The sequence below is a fragment of the Hyaloscypha bicolor genome (assembly GCF_002865645.1).
Source record: "Hyaloscypha bicolor E unplaced genomic scaffold K444scaffold_136, whole genome shotgun sequence".
NCBI lineage: Eukaryota > Fungi > Ascomycota > Leotiomycetes > Helotiales > Hyaloscyphaceae > Hyaloscypha > Hyaloscypha bicolor.
Window position 1 is genome coordinate 296264 of NW_020194638.1, and position 19746 is coordinate 316009.

The window sequence follows — 19746 nt, forward strand, 5'->3', positions numbered from 1 at the left end:
GTAGCTAAAGCCATGCTCATGATTGTTAATTCCGTCGGTATGATCTAGGCAAGGTTCGAAGGATGACTGATTTAGAGGAGTTAAGGAGAAGGTGAAGCTGAAAATCCGAGATAGAAGGTATTCACAAGCAAAGATGGGAAAGGTTGACATAAGCAGTGATTCAGGAACGTGATGCCAAAGCGAGAGCTCGTCGCTTTTGCTGGGAAAGGAATAGCGTGAACTATTTCTATTTCTGGGCCTCGCTGGTTTGGCTCAAAAAGGTTAGTGTGAAAGACCATTTAAGCCAATGAGGAGGTATCACGAATCAATTTTCTTCTTCTTGAGTTCCATGTGGAGTTTGTAAGCTTGTCGCTCTTGCTCAGGCGCTCATCACCCACGGCTCACCCTCGGCCCAGTCAACTCGCCTGGGATGGAATGGGCCTCTGCAAAATCGGGGAGTTAAATTGCGCCCCAGACACTAACTAGCCCAATTGAACCCCGAACACTCCAGGAACGCCTCCTCCGAAATCGTTCTTCGACTCTAACATTACCGCACAAACCTCCTAACATGGCATCGATCGAATTTCCACCGGGATGGGGCCTCGAGCGTCTTGAAAACACCGCCGTGGAAGAATTTGCAGCTCTCCCACAAGAAGTCCATCCGCCCCTCAACTCCGCCCCGCCCCGCCCTCCCACTGACCTCGAACTCAGGAACGCACGCTCCTCCGTGAGCGCGTCCTCCGCGACCCGTGGTCTGCCGCCTGCCTCGCGTACGTAAAGCTCGAAACCTAGGAACGGTCTGCAAACCGACGTCCACCCACCCCACCATCCTATATTCCCCCCGGCTGGACGGTTCAGCGCGTCCTGAACCCAAGCGTCAATGACCTCGCATCCCTCTCTCCAGAAGTATGTCGACATCATCATCCCGTCTTTTTCTTATACAGCTAAAACGATAACGCAGGAACTCACTCGCTACTCCGAGAGCCGAAAAGCAGACCACGCCGCTCATGCCGCTCGTGTGCAGGCAAAAAGCGGCGGTCAAGACAACGCTCCCGAACCTGCTCCTCACTCCACAACGCTGTCCATAGCCGCAAACAATCCCTCGCCATTAGTGCAAGCCGTTCAGCGTGCAGGCTTCCCAGAATGGGGTTATGTGATCTTCAGAACGGACTATTCGGACGAGGCACGGTGGGACAGGTTCCAAGAAATAGTGTTTGACGAGATGTGCGATGTGCAGATGAGTAAGGAAAGTGAGGCCGGCGTGCAGGCAGTGAAGGACAAATTGTCCTTCAAGTCGGTGGAGGATCCGGCGCTGGTAGGGGCAAGCGTGGCGGATGTGAAGAGGTGTGTCCTTTTTCTCACTCTATCGAGCACAGATTCTCTGGTTTGGGGAGTGCTGATAATTGAGCTAGGTGCTACCATGCAATAAGATCGGCAGGCCAGATCCCGCCAGGCTTGGATATGAACATGTGTATGATAGTCGACAGGCACGTCATTGCATCCGTACTTAACAAGAAGGGTGGCGAAATACCGTACCTGATTGGGGTGGACGTTACGAATTCAAAGGAAGACGAGGGCTACGAGGGTCATTTCAAGGTGGCAATAGATTCGTTCTTGTGCGAACTCTACCCACTCTTGAGCGCGGAGATGCTACCTAGAGAGTTATGACCATCTGCGAATCCGATATGGCAAGGGAACGATTAGAAGGACTAGGCGTGAGAATAAAATTATAGGAGTTACGAAGCCATGCCTGAGGTGAATTCATAGCTGATTACTGCCAGGAATCGGTCTATCGAATATTGGAATTAGTGCCTATTAAGATCAACTTTGATGACTACCGATATAATCTCAGTCGAATCTGGACCTCTCTAAAGCCTACTTCCGTCTTTGGACCGGAGTAGTCGCTGCTCTAACCTGAGCCGAGCCCCGAGCCCCTGAGCAAGCCGATATGTCAGCTGGATTATGCTCAGGGGATCTTCTTTTGGCTCCCTAGAGAATGGGTTAGAGTTTCCAAATCATTTGAATATAAATCTTGCTGATGCCTATTAGCCTAGGGCACTGCCACCTTTCTAATCTATTATAACATTGTAATGAGATCCATTCTCGCTCACTCTATTAAACTTTATAAGGATCCTTGCCGGTGCTGATTTTGGACCACAGTTACACGTGACTAGTAATTTAGCTTTATAGTTCAATGGCATTGTATATGGCTATAATCTTGCTAAGCATTTATTTAACTTCAATAGTATAAGAACTTTTAATAGTATAACAGGCGCTTGAATAGGATACTAAAACTCTGGTTTTTTTAAATTTTTTTTAATTTAATTTTATAAGGAATTATTATAACATAAATCTTTTTTATATTATAAAATTTATATTATAAAACGTCTATTTATAAGCTAATAAAATATAAGAAATTTAATATCTAATTACTGGGGGAGGGGGTTTTAAGAAATAAAAAAAAAGTTAGAATTTTTCAGGCCTTAAGAGAGCCTGGAAATTTAGCGATCAAGCACCTGGAACTTATTTGCCTCGTGCTCAATAATTGCCTCGTCCCAAAACTAGAGCTCTTATATAAACTTCCTTATACCTATATTACGAAATCTGATTTGAGAGAAAGGCTTAAGTAAGTACAAGTAATAAATTCGGTGTTATCAAAACTCCAAAATCTATTAAAACTCCTATTTAATATCGGGGGAGGGGGGGGTTGTGTGCGATTCTAAGGCTAAATTGGTTCCTTAGTAATGGACTCGGGAAATGCCGAGCGCTAAGCCCCAAAAAAGATTCTGCATCGACACCCCTAATCGACATCAGGGGGGGAAGGGGGGGTGAAGGGGCCCGTTTTTTACTTTTTCCCCGTTGCTGGCATGTCATTTCCCCGCTTGACATGTTGCTATGTTTCGTGGCGTTTTGAGTCCGGGATTCCATCCGGTTTCATACAGTGATCTGCATTGTGGCTGCTCTTCCCCCCCATCTCACAACAAAACAGAATCCGTCGAATTCAAGAATGTTAGGAAAGGAAGACAGTTATCTTCGTCTGGTTGAGAGATAGCCAATTTCTCAATGCCACTAAAGTCAAGTAAGTGACTTGGTGAGAGGATCCTGAGTTGCATCTTCTCTTGATTTACTAAACAAAGCGGTACGTCGAAGTAGGGATGCTGGTAATAGGAACACTCTGATGTCATGCCTTCTCCGGCCCGACTTTAGAATTGAGGCTCCGTCGCCGAGTACGATCTGGGCCTTGCTGTGGCGTTGGGGAAATCACAACCGGTCTGCAACCTTTGATTACCTGGCGTCATGCAGCACTGCAGCAGACATGGTGTTGTCCCAATCACACAAATCGATGCACTACATTCTGCAAGCTGTCACCCTTCCTATCGGTGCATGCGAAGGCGCGCCGAACCGAAATCCGTCCGTTTTCGCCTAAGGCAAATAACAGCAAAATATCTAGTTTTTGAAAATTGCGCATCGTAGCACTACTAAGTCTGAATGCTTTAAATTAAGCTTTATGTAGTAGAGAAGAAGTCAAAGTATCTTTTGTCACGGTTTCGTGGTTCTAAACTTTTAGGGGGTTTTATTACGATTTTTTAAAGGTGAGGGAATGATTTTCAGAACTCTCGCTTAGCGAAACGGACGCGCCTTCGTATCGTTAAAGACCTCGATCCTCGTTATGTTCAAATTCTAAATCTTTTGAATCAAAAATACCAACGTATTGACTTAGGAAGAATTCAGAGAAGAGTTGTTGGATTTAGAAATGCAATTACGCAGAAAAAGGAAGATGAAAAAGTACTGACAGCGCTTCCATCTAGTATGGCAATCGTCTGGTGTATTTCGACAGTTTTATTTCGAAAGGTAGATCCCCACGTTCTCCTTGTGTTACAACAAGATAGTGCACCATCCCGCCCACATCTAGAGTCTCAGTCCTCCATGCAATCATGCATCTGCAGGTATTAGTAGATGCATCGCAACACGGCACAGAAATTGAAGCTGAGAAACTGCGTTGTTTACTTGCTTATATTGACCGCACCTCGCACTGGATGCCTTTAGCTCTCCCAAAATACCTCTTCGTTTTTCTATCTCACTTCACACAAGTATGGCTGGACCAGATATCTTCATCGACGGATTGAAGTACCGAGGTTCCACCACTTTCTCATTGCCACCTGCAGGCGATGATTTCCCCAGGATTGCTGAGAACGACAGCACACCATTGGACCAGCTGCTAAGAGAATGGAAGATCGAAGATCCTAAACCAGGATTCTGGTCGTGGGAACGGCTGCTCTATATTCTATCTCGAAACCGGATTCAGACTGAGCTGAGGAAGTACACTCAGCTGGAGAATGCTGAGAGCTGCGTGGAACATATCCGACCGGACGACGAAGTGGATTCGGAGCCTCTTGAAGCCAAAACATATCTCCGAATCTTCGCACTGTTGGTCTTGACCAAAAAAGGCGACCAAATTGGCAACTTTATAAGAGAAGAAGTTTCTGATGAAAAGCTCCCTGTTTGCCGGCATCAGGGCTCACGAAAAGGAGAACATATTCTTTGCTCCAAGAAGGATCCCCATCAACCTCTCAAAGTCTTTGAGGAATGGCATCCCCACGAAAGGGCGTGGTTTGAGCAAACTCAGTGGGAGACTCTCGTACCCTACTTCGACCTCGACCCAAGCAACAAAGCAAGGCATTACGATTTGGATGACAGTGCGATCTTGCCGTGGCGAAAGGGGAATTTACGCTCACTCATATCCCCAGAGCCGGGGCGCTCATCGTGGTCTTCGGTGCACGAAGGGGGGTTCGCAGATGTGTCCTGTATCAGAATTGACTCTTCAAGTCATGGATTTAGCGAAGTCCTCAAGGATGTAAGTTGATCCACCTTACTACAGAGACAGTCTGATAGAGCTCATACAAACCTGGCAGGTTATTCGCCTGAACGACAGTCGTTTTGCCTTGAAGAAGCTTCATGATAAGGACTACAACGACGAAGCAAAGTTCCGAAAAGAATCCGAACAATTGCAACGGTTCAGCGGGTTGGTCAATAATCACCTTGTCACGTTGTTGGCAACCTTGAAGTATCAAAATCGCTTCTACTTCCTATTTCCATATGCGGAATTTGACCTTGACGCATATTGGGAACGCAAAGAGCGAAACCCTAAGATGGACACTACCTCAGTTCGATGGGTTGCTAAGCAGTGCTCGGGGATCATGGCTGGAATAGATGCTATCCATGAGCCACAATCTGTGAGCCTGCATGGTTTGGTTGAGAAGAAGTATGGAAGGCATGGCGATATCAAGCCAGACAACATCCTTTGGTTCGACACCTGTAGCGATCCAAGAGGAATTCTGGTCATATCTGATATGGGGTTGTCCGCTTTGAATCGTGAAACCAGTCGGTCGGGCCTTGCGAGGTACAACGTCCCTAGAGTTCCTGGCTACAGTCCGCCGGAATGCGATGTTAAGGGTGGTAAAATCTCTCGAGCCTATGATATATGGACCCTCGGTTGTCTATTCCTGGAACTGCTGACATGGCTTCTCGGAGGGTCGGACCTCAGGGACCAGTTCGAGGAGAAGCGAACGACTGTGTATAGCATCACAGGCTCAAGAAACAATATTTTCTTTGTTCTAAAAAAACACCCTGAGCAGCCTGACGTTCTTGTTGCTCAAGTGAAGGATGAAGTATCGCAGGTAAGTTCACCTGAGTCTTCCCTCCGTTTTGCGATTGCCTCTGCCAGTCACTGACAAGTTGGAAGTGGATTCACGATATGCATAACGACAAGAGATGCTCACAATTTATTCATGATGCTCTTGATATTATCGAAGCCGAGATGCTTGTTGTCCTATCTCAGGAGCGAAAGAGGTCCGAGTCTGGGCCGCTAAAGAAAAAGTTTGGAGACTTGCTATCGAAGTGCATGAATGACAGCGATTTGGAATACTGTACGAAAGGTGCTCCTCAACGAAGACTCTTGAGATATGGGACTGGTGTCGATATCATTCCCAGCGAGGCTGCCGAAACTGAAATCAGAGATAAAAAGCCGAATATTCAAACGTACCAGGGGTCAGCGACTCGGAAGTCGATACGACCAGACCAGTTCGATAGGCTGGACAAGTTTCAAGGTTGACTGAATTATGAGCTATGTCGCTTGATTTTGAGCGAACTGTGGGAAGTTTCGGGTTGTCATGGTGTTCCAAAAAAGACATCCTTTCTCACACTGCAAAGTAATTTGGTAGGTAGTGGACGTTCAGCGAATTCCCTTTCTGGGTTTGTATCTAGTGGCAATGATGGGGCAGTCCTTTTGTAGTAAATGAATTCCTTCTCTTAGTGCTTTCTGGTTGGTGTCCTTGCGGGAACATTCTTGGTACATTTCCCAAATGCCTGGGCTCCCCTTGACTCTCTTGCCAAGCATCAATGATGTCCCATCATCTGCATCGACAACTACGTGAAAATCGCGAAGACGACATTCCTTATCATTACTCGTAGTGTTCAATTGCCTCATGGAGCTTCTGGCTTTCCTCCTTCACCAGCGCATCAGTCAGCAACGGATAAAATCGCCACGATGAGAGCAAGGAAGACAGGTATCCACAACATACCTCCGTTAAAGATCGAGGTATCTGGCATTGATACCTGCCACGCTTCCACTATCAAACTTCGTTAGTGGTCACCGCCGCAGTCACTTTGAGTTGGCCTTCTTACAGTGACCTGAGATTGTCCCGGCCCAAAAAGCCCCGTGAGGAAAATTTCCAGAGCATTCTGCTCCATATATGTGGCCCGGATGACGACGATCGGCATCTCGCAGGGTCTGATGGAGGACAGTTTACGAAGAACAAAGTAGATAATGTTCTTCGTTGAAGCTCTAGATGAATTGTTCTGATGCCGATTTAGCCAGATGAAGTGGGGTGGTAGGAGTTTTTGGGGAGGAAATGGGTTGTCCAGTGGTCGCCACCTTTGGGCGAAAATCTCGCCTGTCTTACAAGCATGGGCCGCCATTAATCTGGCTGGCTGCGTTGGTTGGGGCTGTGCAGTCGGAAAGTTGCCTCGGAAAATCTCTCTCGAGGAATGACAGCTTCGGTGCACATTGTTCGAACGAACGAACTGTCGGTAGTTTTATAGCACTGCATCGTCCAGTCCTCACTATTCAGGGCGCAGTTACTCGGCGAACTTGCCAGGTCGCCATCAGCCTCATCCGATTTCGTTTAAGAGGCGCGGCCTTGCGACACCGAAGCGTTACATCACGAATCTCGACGGCGTTCGTAGCAAAGTGGCCCTCTCACGTGCGATGTGATGGATTGGGCTCGTGATAATTCAGGATTGAGCGACAGAGACCTCGATAATGTGTTCAAGTATGAAGAGAAATCCACGACGGTCGTGCGGATGCTGGCTGGGGAGAAGGTGGGCTCTCAAGAGTTGTCCATCAAGGCGTACGCTTATGACCTCACAGCAACCTATAATTTGGTCCTTGGAAGGGAAAGATGAATGGGAAGATTGGATTCAAAATGTACGTGACGTTTGTTTCGTGTTTGGCTGATGGACTTGGGGAGTGTCCACTCGCTGATAATTTTGATACAGGAATGTCCGCAAATCAATTGTTCAGAATCGGGCCTGGTACTGATGTAGGCAGACTCTGTTCCTCCGATGGGGATATAGCAAGACTAATAACATGCTCAAAGATTAGCAAAACGCACCGGAGAACGGACCTTTCCAAGCGTGAAGAAAGTTCAGTATAGTGACTGGTTAAAGTGCGTCAACGAAGAGATGCCTGGCAGGATTAAAACACAAAGAACGATGATGACCATTTCATCATTAAGTAAGGAACTGCAAACCGCAGATCCAAGCTTGGGGATTTCCAATCTGAGTGGTCAACGCAGCGTTAGGACGTTGCCATTCTCAAAAGACACATTCCAACTCATCACGAGCAACTTCTACACTCATAGCTCGATAGCTCGAGTCGTAAGTCGCGCTGATATTCCTGTTTTCTTCAGTGCAGAGATCCAGATGGAAGACAAAAAGGGGCACGTTTATCCAGCATATGGTGGGGTATTCCAAACGATACTGAGGAGCAGACTAACTTGCTGAATAGTTTATAACTGCCGTACAAGTAATGCGTGGGACATGGACTTAGCATTGACAGCTACTTACTTCCCGCAAAGTGGTTTGACCTTTGCTATACTATTTGGATGTCCATTGTCAGTTGAGGAAGAGATCTTGAGGCGCTTATCATTTGCAACAGCCGAGGCCTCTCATCCACTGTTAATGCCAGGAATTTTTGCAGAGCTTGAAAGAAGTCGACACGTACCTATAGTTGAAACCACAATTGATGAAATAGAGACGAGGATATTTGAGTTGGACTTCCAGTCTTCAGATATAGAAGGAATGCCGGACTCAGAAACAAAGAAACGAAACCAAGCAAAGCGATCTGCGTGGCTAGACACGACATACCTCAGAAATGGACTGGTAAGCTGGAACACCCAATTGGTTAAGATCCCTCAGCACGCGGATGAACTCAAGGAGACGATATTCAAACGTAGAATCCACGAGAAAAGAGAAAAGCGTGTTCAGGACACAGAACAGGACACAGAGCGACCTTTCATGGTCCAGCAGGAGCCAGAAGCTTCCAACGAAATGCTGCGTCGGGTTGGGGATAAGATTAGCGGCCGCATTCAAGGCATCATTAACGAGTACGATGACAAGATCCGAGATTGTACGATGAGAGTTGAAGGAATGGCAATGGCTACACAATGGGTTTGACTTCCTTAACAATGAACCTTGTAGGGAAATCGAACTAATCTTATTTCTCAGGCTCTTGGTGAAACAAATGTTGAGATTGCTTTGTCTACAGGTCGAGACTCCCGACATATGAGATCTATTGCTATCGTTACAATGGTGTTCTTACCTGGAACTTTCTTCGCGGTTAGTAACTCTCTTCTCAATTTCTTAAAGATGGAATACTGATTTTCATTTCCTGATAGACCGTCTTCTCAATGACTTTCTTTAACTGGTTCGGTGCACCGGGCAAAGTGGTGTCGTCTTATTTCTGGATATATATAGTTATAACTGTGTTTTTTACTCTCCTTACTCTTGGCTGCTGGTGGTATTTCATTACATACCGTCCCTCCAGACTTCGAAAACCGACATCTGAAGAAGAAATACCGCTTGTATGAAAAGGATAGACACTTGCATTGCTGAGAACGGCTCTGCTGGAGGCGAGGGATATGTACATTCTGAGTTTATGAATTTGCAATTTATCAGTAATCTTGGATACGTTGTTCTTTTGATCAAAAAAGTCAGGCTGTACTGCAGAATGTGGTGCAAGATCTAGGTACACTTCCAACCTCCAGAAAGATCTAAGGACGGGAAGAATATCGAAGCACATTTCAATATAGCTTTCCCTTGGAAGAATGTAAATATTTTTGAGCCAACGCACTTATCAAGATTGATTTTTTCATCTGTCGCTAGGTAGTTTTTCTTGGGAGAGCTATACGTATAATAGGTGGAGTTGCCCCCCTTAACTCTCCTTTCCCAAATGCCAGTTCGCATCCAAAGCAGAAAATTTTAATGAAGTAAGTAAGAAAAACCGAAACAATGTCGCCTCCTAGAATATCAACCTGAAATGTTTCTCATAAATCATTCCCATGGGTCATAAGCTCGAGTCCATCCCATTGCGCTCGATATGCACCTTGTATGCTAACCGTAAACCCCGCATATTTAAACCTAGTAAACCCACATAAGGATCATTCGCTCACTTTAACGGCAGGAGCGCTCAGTTGCCTGACTGAGTTGGTGTCGCCGAGTGTTCGAAGCCTCAGCATGGAGATTTTCTTCGACGAAGTCCCATCCTATTTTGGCAGTTTTTTAACAATATTCCCTGTTGTCCAGTTAACAAACTGTAATTTTCCGTAGGCTTGTCGATGACGTAAGAGGAGGGCGTACTATATCAAAATCTTTAGAAGACTCGATGTTAAAGACGTTATGGCGCATCTTGAAAAGCAGTTAGTTGTGTTTCTCTTCCGTCTCGACGATCAAGCTACGCTTACTTCGACTTTGAACTGAGCATCGCCGAGGAGCTCTTTCAATTCCTGGGATAGTCTTCCGGCAGTAACACATTTTGTGTGTAATTCCCGCTTCACGACCATATCACTTTCCTCGACAACAATTTCAGGCTCGGTGGGCATGGAATGGTTTGATTCGATTCTGAGGTTTGGACGTGTTGGAGTTCCGCGACGCTACTATTGGGAATATGAAGAATATGAGGCTAGATAGTCGAGGGAATGTTTTGCAAAGATCTTCTTCTCTTGTTTATTGATAAACTGATTGAATGTGAACCCATGACCCCGGAAGGCAGACGATCAAGGGATATAATGTCTTAAGGGGAAAAGGCTTTGGTGTGAGGCGTGTGTGCCGTGATGAGGCGGGCAGGCTCTGCGGCAAACATGTAGCGGTCTGCCTACCGACGCGCCCTAAGTGGCAGTCTAAAACTGGTAGCACACCAATCCCGGCCAAGTTTTCTAATTTGCCTGAGTCACTGGCTGTTGTGTGCAAGTTTTGCATTCTCATCAACCCCTAAGCGAACCATGAGGGGTTTCTGTGAGGCCACGATGATTCCTGCGCGCGTGCAGAAACCATTCTCCCCAACTCTGCTGTACTTTATACATTGGGCCTTAGATGGAGGCAAAAACGTGGCATCTCCTAAACGTATATTCTCTTGACTTTTGAGGCAATTTTCGTCGCTATTTTGCCACGACCAAGCCCTCCGGTTCCACAAACCGTCTCACTGCACCCTTCGGTGTATGCCGGGGGCCGAAATGATAAGCCCGTAGCCATGGCAGTGAAACTCTCCCAGACTGAATGTGAGCACGTCGGAATGGCCGCAAGCTCGGCGTTTCGCCAACCGTGACCCCCGAGACGTTCTGAAGAGAGGAAGGAAGTATGGACGGGATAAACTGAATCAAATTCGCAATCTCTTTTTTTCGATGGTATGTGGCGAGGCTGGAAAAACGGAGCGCCTAGCATGAGACATCATGGGAACACCGCACCCAGCTGCCTCCATCAGCGCATACATTGATTGGTGAGGCTCTCAGCTGGCTGACTGGAATGCTATTTACGATGTAAGCATCTCGTATACGAAGGGGGGCGGCATTAAAATTCGTCCAATTCGCTAAGCGAGGGCGGGCGCAATATGAATCCTCGCAAATACAGAAATCCTCGTAATTCCACATTATACTTAATTGCCGAGAAAATCCTACAAAAGTTAGATCTACTTCTTTTCTATCTCACAAAGTCATTTTTAAAGAATTTTGGACATTGCGTCGAGATTTGGTGTAATTTTCTAAATATAGCGATTTTGGTATTCCTCGCGTTTCCGGATGGACGATTTTTAATGCCGTCCGCCTTCGTAGGTCGTTCAAATCCTCGATGTAGACATTGATTGAGTGTAGCCTTTGGAAACAAAGGTAAACAAGTAGCTAAAATGCAAATAAATTCCTCTCTTATAGGAGTTGGCATCGGGGCCGAAATAGACCCCCTTTTAACACTTTTCACAATTTTATCCTGTATTACGCGTACATAGCCCCACACCTGCTCAGTGTCCCAACCGCTGGAGGGTGATTGCTGGTATTGTTGAGCTTGCAAGTATCTCTGTTTTTTAGGTCTTGATTTGGGATAGGGGGTTCTTCAGCACCGGTCGCAGGCAGGGCAAACTGCTGCGAGTCCCCGAACAATGCGATCACCCGCTCCCGGTTGTGGGCACGTAGATCCTCTTTCAAGCAACGAGCGGCAGCCTCAAAAGCCAAACTATGATCTTCCGGCCTAACTGGACAGGAGCGATGGACTTGTGCCGTCAGAAGACCCACACGAACCGTCAATGGCGCCATGTCCCGCCCCTAGCTGAACGACCTGCACACCATTTCCAGACTCCGCCACACTACCGCTCCCATTCCCATCCCACCACCCACAGTAGGAACGGGTGCAAAGATGCTCTCGCCCCATTTACCGACCAATGTTGAGAACGAGGGGGAATTCGACCAGGCTCCTTTTCGTGGCTTTTGTGTCTTGCCGCGTTGGCCTATTCTAATCAGCCATTGGCTTCACGAGCGATGTCTTACTTCTCAGCATGCGCCATGGCTCTTTTGGGGGCTCTTGCTGGGGTGAGCACATGGCACGCAGAGCCTTGAGCTGCAAGGCTCTGGACGACGAGGGCAGCAGCTTTCACCACGGGTGTTAAAAGCTGGCGATCCTTTAACAATTGCATCAGTCCGCCGCGCTGTCCTGCGACCCATCACATCGAAAATTTGACCCTGATGGATTTTGGTTGATAAATGGCTCCAGAACCTGGCCAAAAGAAGGTATGCTACCCAGGCGTCTCATCTTATTCGCCCTGACACGAGACTGGCAGGACTTCACCGCTCAGCCCAACAACCAATCCGACCTCCGGGAGGCACTTGAGGACTGGTCAGAAATCGAGACACAACCAAGGCCTAGCAAAGTATCTGGTCCAACTAGTTGGGGGCCAGATCAGGGTTCTTTCTTGCTCGTAACAGACCATCTCGAGACCCCCAAGCCACCTTCCCTAGCATCACACGGCAGCATTGTCAATGACTATGGAGATACTAAGCATCTTGAGGAACATCGAAAACTTGCCCAACAGGATGAAATAGTTGCACATTCTGGTGCTGCTTTCCAGAATGCACTAGACCGCCCCAAACCTGGGGAATCTGAAATCACTATAGATGACGACACTACAAGTCCAGAGACGACTCCTAGTCAGGTGCATTTTGACCAATCTACGGAAGAGCAAGATTTAGGATTGGCCATACGGGCGTCCTTTGAAGTCTCTGCGGAAAAGGAGCGAAAGGAATTCCTACCGCTCGATGCACTCAACAACATTGTGACTAGTAATCGGGTTCGGCGAGAGCTTGAAAAGCTTGGCATAATCCCGCCTACGAAGCTGGACCAGTTAACTGACAAGATCTGGAAAGTATCCTCCCCTTCATCCAGCACGAAGACAACAAGGAGGAAGATCTTGGCAATCCTCGCTTTGATTAAGAAAGTGGAGAAGATAGTGGACTTCATCGAGGAGGATCTTTATGATAGCGACCTGCCCTTCATACTCTCAAATGGGACAATTCCAGGATCGCGTCAATTGGATAGGAAAGGGAAGAACAGGAAACCCGAAGCTATCCAGCTTTTCAATAAATGGGAAGTACACGAGCTGGAATCGTTCGAGCACAACCAATGGCACCTCCTGGCCCCTTATTTTCATTTGAGCACTAAAGAGGATCCCAAAGTATTGCATTATAACTTGGAGAGAAGGATTATTCTCCCCTTTGCAGAAGACAACGAAGTAAAGCACGAGGGCGGCGGTTTCGGCGATGTCTGGAAAGTCACTATGCATCCTGCTCACCACAATTATTGTCATGACTCGGTAAGCAAATCACAAATCGCAAATCGCTTGAATTTGCCTAACATTCCATCAGGCAACGCATGATAAGAATCCTCCTTTTGCTGTCAAACGACTACGCCATGATAATTACGATGCCTTCAATGCTGAGGTTTCGAACTTAAAGAGATTCGCTGCAAAAGATCACCTTCATCTCATTAAGCTTCTGGTCACATTTCATTGGCATGACCAGTATTACCTCCTCTTTCCTTGGGCGGACGGAAACTTGCTAGACTTTTGGAAGATGTATCCCAGTCCAACGGAGCCAAACAGAGACTACCAACTTGCTCTGTGGCTATCCAAACAGTGCTTGGGAATCGCGGAGGGGCTAAAGATGATCCACACAGCTGATAAGCCTGCACTGGCTGACCCAACTCATGACTCTACGTATCAACTCCACGGACGACACGGAGACCTCAAGCCAGAGAATATCCTTTGGTTCAGATCGTATCTAAGGGAATCCAAGGAAGCAGATCAAAGCTGTCTCATGGGGTTGCTAAAGATTTCTGACTTCGGCTTAACCAGTTTCCACAGAACAATGTCAAGGTCACACATTGATGCCGGTGGAGTTCCAGTGTCGCCAACTTATCGAGCTCCAGAATATGACGTCGCAAAGATGGTTTCACAGAGTTATGATATCTGGAGCTTTGGATGTGTAGTTCTTCAGTTCGTCACTTGGTATCTGCTTGGATGGGAAGAGGTCGACAGGTTCTCCCAAAACCGAACAAAAGAGGACAACTCTGAAGTTAAGGAGGATGTATTTTTCAACTTTGTTATCATAAAAGATGGAAGTGGCAGGGCACAAACTGGTGCAATAGCCAAGCAGTCTGTTGCGGACGTAAGTCAGTGCATGGTGGTTGGGAAAAAGCTAACCGGTCTCAGGAATTCAGGAGCCTGTGCAACCATGAAAAATGTTCTGAATTTTTGGCAGATTTGCTGGAGTTCGTCGAGAAGCGGATGCTGCGTATGGGTCCGAAGAAGAGGGCTGGATGTGATGAAATTGTGCACAAATTTGCAGATCTACACAGGATGTGTTCAGAGGACCTGGATTATTGTACCAAGCGGCTGCATGTGCCACCCCACCGTGCAGCAACTGACTTGTCAGTGCTGAAAGCCTCTGCCCTCGATTTTTCTCCTGAGATGGACAAGCGGATAAAAAGAGCTGGGTTGCCCGAGCACACTGGACCACTGGAACATGATTATCACACGCCCGATGCTGAAGAAGATGGAAATGGCAGGAATTCGAATTCGAATGAGATAGTGGGCCCAATAAACGAAGTCAAAGCAACGACTGGGGGCAAGCAATTAAATAGTGTGGCCTCAATATCGAGCGACACTGAGTCACAGAACTCAAGACCGCAATCATCGAACAAGAAGGTACACTTCTCACAGAATCTACAGCCACCAAGTCAGGGGACCAGCAAACCTGAGCCTTCAACAGATGCGTCTGAGAGCGAACAGGAGAACCAGACGAATTTCAATCCTAACTTGCGTGATGGGAAATCTTCAACCTCGGCTGTCCCAGAGAGTTCCAATGTTGAGTCCACAGAGAGGTTCGAGTCGAGAATAACCCCAATTGAAACAACCGACCTGGGAATTGATATAACAGAACCGGCAAAGCAAGTAAATGGGGTGGCAAGACATGGCGAACAGAAAGATATCTCGGAGGAAACACGGCAAAAGAACGCGTTGCAAACTTCTGGCGCTATTGAGATGAGGGAAAAGCACACATCTCGCTGGAGGCGGTTCAGCTGCTGCTGCTCTTTCGAAGACGGTTAATTCCTTTCTGCTTCTCGTAGCGAGGTAGTAAGGCATCAAAAACTATTTACCGTCCCGAACGATAACTCCATGGCCCATACTAACTATAGCAATTCTCTCGAACTGAAATGATTCCACGATTACGAGTAGTAATGAGATCTATTATTACACGTTTTAAGAGTGAATTAGTTTACTATTATAAGATAAAGAACTAACCTGCTTTATATAAAAATCGTTCTAATCCGCATGTAGAACTTCTATTATACTATGAGATCCTCGCCATTTTTAGTCCCCAGGCTCACGTGGCCAATGCTGCTTTTGCTCAGGCCCGGCTCAGCGTCCGCCGCCTACGAGTTAGGAGTGCTCAGGGTCTGCTCAGGTCTCTCCTCGCGGTCTTTTACGCGACGTGGCGTATAGCCTACGCCAATGTCACTTGAGCTTTCAACTTTCGACGAGGGGCCGGAAGAGACCCCTCCTCTGGCTAGGGAGTTTTGGAAAGGGCTGTATCGCTTAAAGAACTGGATTCCATTCGATGGGAATTCGGCGCAGCCATTATTGCAGCTAACAATTCCCCAGGATCAAGCCACATTAACGCTTTGTAAACACCCTCCCCTCCAAAATTTGGGCGGTGTTAGAGCATACAGGGGGTTTAATGCGGTAACATGTTTTAGCTGAGGCTCTGAGTTAAACCTGTTTATCTACTTAATAAATAGCTTCTGCACAACTGCTTTCCACTCCCGAGTTCATTATTACCTGCTTCTTCCTTTTTTTCTTTATAAATAATACAAATAGCGAGACGTAATAGATTTTTTAATAAGCGCAAGAAACCATCGATAGTGCTATTACTATCTTTATGGGCCGTACGTCCGTACGCTCTTCTTGCGTATGTTCTTGGGGCTTGAACCTTGCCGTGAGGACGCTGGAAAGCGCAGGTCATTTGCCTCAGGATCTCGCAATGGAGGCTTGCCTTCATTGGTGCGCAAACTTACGAGCCCGCATTTGCGAGTGGTGTAATGCCTGGCTGCGCCGTTTCTGTTATTAGCACTGATCGGCATTTCAACCTCTTTAGCCTTGATGCTAAAATCTGACAGGGAATTCACGTGCACCAATTAAGCTATAAAGAGTAGGCTGTGCCAAGCCAGGACTTCGAGAGTTTGCACGACATTGCATCCACCATGAAGAAAGACGTCGAAGCGGTGATTTCCTACTGGCGAGACCCTGGTGATGGTTCTCTCCCGGACCCCGAGAACGATGCCGAAATATTCTTCGGCCATCACGATGAAGAAAATCGAACTATGCATGTGCGAGATATACGAGGATCAGAGTCGATTTATTCGTTAGACACAAATGGTTTTGAGGTTCATACCATTGCAAAGAAGGAATGGGATATGATGAATGAGGAGATTGTGAGGACGGAGTACTTTGAAGAGATATCTGACCTGATTAAAAGAGCGTGAGTCGACCGAAATTGGAAACTCCTTCCTCAGTTGAACTGATGTATGGTTGGCAGTACCGGAGCGAAAGAGGTGGTTGTGTTCAGCAACGCGCTACGCGGGCTCCCGCGTAATTCATTGAAGCCGAGAGAATTCGGAGGCAAAAAAGTTCAAGCACCTTCTCCAAGACCTCACGTCGACTTTTCACCCGAAAACGCCGAAGAGTTTGTCTTGAGTCGCATACCTAGTAGCGGAGGTCCGGAAAGAGCTGAAGTTGCCAATCTGATTGCAAACGCGCCTCGGTGGCAAGTTCTCGGCATCTGGAAACCTCTCAAACCCGTCCGAAGGGATCCCCTGGTTCTTATAGACTCGCGAAGCGTTCCTGATTCCGACTACTGTGATCTCCCTCGAGATAAGACTGCGAAACTGATGGGACGAGAGATGAAGTGGGTTCTGTCAATGTTGAAACATGGGCGGAAAGAAGAGGAGCACCGTTGGCATTATTTGAGCGATATGCAGCCTGAGGAGGTTTTGATCTTTAAGCATTTTGATTCGAAAAAGGATATTGCGGCTTGGAGATGCGCTCATACGTCAATCGAGATCCCGGGGACAGAGAACCTTCCAGCAAGAGAGAGCATTGATGTTAGAGCCTTGGTATGTTATTGAGATACAGAGACTGAAGCGGTTCAAAGGCATGATAATCGCTGAAATGGGAAGAAAGAGGAAGATCATTTTCTTCTTAGAATGAAATCTTTTTCTTTCTTGAATACACCAAGATGTTGTGATACAATCGGAGTCCTTCTTCTCTACGAAGACCACGGGCATAAAGTGACGGGATTACAGGGAATTTGTGCTTTAACAGCACTTCGGTGTCTTTTTTGTTTCTTTTTAGCGCACTCGGTCACTAAATTACTCTATAATTCTAGGCCATTGCCCTTAAAAAAACACGCTAGAAGGCAGGAGTCAGGGGTCCCCCACCTTTTTAGGGCTTCTCCCCTGTATAGTATTTACAAAGGGTACCTCGCTAAAGAGCCCTATGGTAACTGCCTATTTAGCGTCCAAGCACTATCGTTGCTCCGCCAGCAGCGCTATTTACCCCTAAATAACTTCTCATAAAGAGGGTGGAAGCATCGGATTGGACGCCTGTACGTATAGCTATAATAATTTTAAATAGACTATATCCACGTAACCCCCATTTTAGGGTACGCGTAAGCACTAATTTTACTAGTAAATAAATAAATAATAAACAAACCTCGCACTTTCGTCTGGTGGCTAAATTAATTAATTTCACTTACTTTTCTATTACTTTCCATTTATTCTATCTAATTAAATAATCTTATTTCACTATTGCAGAGGCTTTACCATACTACGCACTTTACCTTGGGAACTAACTACCCCCTCTCAACCTTAGCCTTATGCTCCTGGTACGGAAGTACTAGGCCTTCCACCCTTCGCACCACTACGTCAAGCTCCCTTTTTTCCATACGTATAGCCTAATATGGAACCTAAAGACCACATCCAGTGGAATACCTCTTTTTCTACTGAGGCTACTGCCTTCACTAAAGCTACCGCCTCTACCGAAGCTACTAAGGCTAGTACTTGGGAAAATCTCATCTGGCAGGATGAAACTGGCCTAGTTCCTCCTCCCAATAGACTTCCTACCACTAATCTAGCCAATCAAGCCCCTGCTCCTCCCTCTACTGGTCCTTCTGGCTTTCACCGGGCTAATCGTATAAGCCGCAAGACTCGCATCCAAATTCATGCCCTTTACCACTATGGTAATCGCTCAATTCGCGAGCTAGCAAGGCTCTTTTCCCTCTCCCGGTCCACAGTTCACCATATTTTGGCTCACCCCTCCACCCCTCGGTACACACGTCAGTCTAATAGATACGATAATTACCTAATCAAATTTCAGCTTCTCAATTTTATTACTACCGGTAAAGCCTTTACTCATTAAATAATATTTAAGGAAATTCCTGAGTACCTTAGCCTTATAATCTCTGAACGTACTATCCGCAAAATCCTTTATTCTGAGGGATATAGCCGCTATATTGCCCGTATAAAGCTATATCTTTCCCCTGCTCAAAAGCTCAAACGATTAGAATTTGCTTTGAAATATTAATACTAGAGAGAGAAATGGAAACGGGTCATTTTTTCTGACAAAGCTACTATACAAAATGGCGATATAACCTTCTATATAACCCGCAAACCCGGTAAAGAATATCTTGACGAATGCCTTTAGCCCAAATTCAAAAAGCTTGACGGAATAATGGTCTGGGTAGCTATTACCCACGGTGGCAAAACGGAGCTAATTAACTTCGATCGTTATATAATGGGCAATACCAAGGGTAATATGGACAGCCATACTTATATTAACCATATTCTCCCTGTCTTTTACGACTTTTGGAAGAGTATAGAGCTTCCTGAAAAGGATCGCGATCCAGATTAGCTACTAGTCTTTTGCTAGCAAGATAATACTAGAATCCATATTACTAAGATTACCTCTGCCTGGATTAAAGAAGCCAATATACCCTTTATTAACTGGCCTTCTAACTCTCCTAACCTCAATCCTATTAAACATATATGGTTAATTCTCAAAACTGCTATATATAAGCGCTTGAGAATGGAAGGGTAGAACGTAGCTAATTTGATAGCCTTTGCAGAGGAAGAATAGGCTAAAATCCCTTAGTACGATATTAATTGGATTATTGGATTAATGCATAAACGGATTAAAGGGGTTATTGAAGCCCAGGAAGGGCATATAAGGTGGTAAAGTAGGTAGAACTAGTATTTGGTAGCTTATTTATCCCTGATTTTTGGTATATTCTACTTTTCTCTATTGTTCAGTTACTGGGCGAACGTTTAATTAGCTTAAATCCTTTAATTCTAGCTAATCAGAACCCTTTATTTTGCCCTAGCAACCCGAATCTCCTAGGAAACCGTAGGGTTACATATGATCTACGTACAGGCGTCCAAGCCGATGCTTCCACCCTCTTTACCTTGCGAATGTCTTACAGCGCCTCTTGAGATCTGCTTAGGATATATGGCCTGGAGTCATAGGGCCTTATAGTGGGCTCAACCCACTAAATTGTGCAGTAAATGACGAGATGGTGAGGGGGTTGATTAGAGGAGTCAAACAGATAGAACCTAGTG

General features: G+C 46.2%; 7 protein-coding genes across 7 annotated transcripts; 6 read left to right on the forward strand and 1 right to left on the reverse strand.

Annotated features, from left to right (window-relative positions):
• Positions 1 to 547: 547 nt before the first annotated feature.
• K444DRAFT_634679 (uncharacterized protein) lies at positions 548 to 1647 on the forward strand (the record flags this gene model as incomplete). The annotated part of the gene is made up of 3 exons (XM_024883775.1): positions 548 to 749; positions 924 to 1323; positions 1392 to 1647. 3 exons carry the CDS (start codon positions 548 to 550, stop codon positions 1645 to 1647), a joined length of 858 nt encoding a protein of 285 aa, XP_024730766.1.
• Positions 1648 to 3802: 2155 nt separating this feature from the next.
• On the forward strand, positions 3803 to 6495 carry K444DRAFT_570336 (kinase-like protein). Its single transcript, XM_024877259.1, has 3 exons — positions 3803 to 4834; positions 4893 to 5657; positions 5723 to 6495. Exons 1-3 carry the CDS (start codon positions 4073 to 4075, stop codon positions 6089 to 6091), a joined length of 1896 nt encoding a protein of 631 aa, XP_024730767.1. The 5' UTR covers positions 3803 to 4072; the 3' UTR covers positions 6092 to 6495.
• A 165-nt stretch (positions 6496 to 6660) lies between these two features.
• On the forward strand, positions 6661 to 7367 carry K444DRAFT_131255 (uncharacterized protein). Its single transcript, XM_024870453.1, has one exon. It carries the CDS (start codon positions 6891 to 6893, stop codon positions 7266 to 7268), a length of 378 nt encoding a protein of 125 aa, XP_024730768.1. The 5' UTR covers positions 6661 to 6890; the 3' UTR covers positions 7269 to 7367.
• On the forward strand, positions 7031 to 9511 carry K444DRAFT_618348 (uncharacterized protein). The gene is made up of 7 exons (XM_024881297.1): positions 7031 to 7359; positions 7409 to 7465; positions 7537 to 7580; positions 7638 to 7999; positions 8048 to 8709; positions 8767 to 8877; positions 8937 to 9511. The coding sequence occupies exons 1-7, from the start codon at positions 7252 to 7254 to the stop codon at positions 9126 to 9128; spliced, it is 1536 nt and encodes a 511-aa protein (XP_024730769.1). The 5' UTR covers positions 7031 to 7251; the 3' UTR covers positions 9129 to 9511.
• K444DRAFT_618349 (uncharacterized protein) lies at positions 9381 to 10359 on the reverse strand. The gene is made up of 3 exons (XM_024881298.1): positions 10002 to 10359; positions 9898 to 9945; positions 9381 to 9832 (listed from the first exon to the last, which is right to left on the reverse strand). The coding sequence occupies exons 1-3, from the start codon at positions 10137 to 10139 to the stop codon at positions 9770 to 9772; spliced, it is 249 nt and encodes an 82-aa protein (XP_024730770.1). The 5' UTR covers positions 10140 to 10359; the 3' UTR covers positions 9381 to 9769.
• Positions 10360 to 11948: 1589 nt separating this feature from the next.
• On the forward strand, positions 11949 to 15324 carry K444DRAFT_570339 (kinase-like protein). Its single transcript, XM_024877260.1, has 4 exons — positions 11949 to 12308; positions 12359 to 13387; positions 13440 to 14240; positions 14285 to 15324. Exons 1-4 carry the CDS (start codon positions 12282 to 12284, stop codon positions 15179 to 15181), a joined length of 2754 nt encoding a protein of 917 aa, XP_024730771.1. The 5' UTR covers positions 11949 to 12281; the 3' UTR covers positions 15182 to 15324.
• Positions 15325 to 16318: 994 nt separating this feature from the next.
• Positions 16319 to 17485, forward strand: K444DRAFT_618351 (uncharacterized protein). The gene is made up of 2 exons (XM_024881299.1): positions 16319 to 16613; positions 16671 to 17485. The coding sequence occupies exons 1-2, from the start codon at positions 16336 to 16338 to the stop codon at positions 17257 to 17259; spliced, it is 867 nt and encodes a 288-aa protein (XP_024730772.1). The 5' UTR covers positions 16319 to 16335; the 3' UTR covers positions 17260 to 17485.
• Positions 17486 to 19746: the final 2261 nt, after the last annotated feature.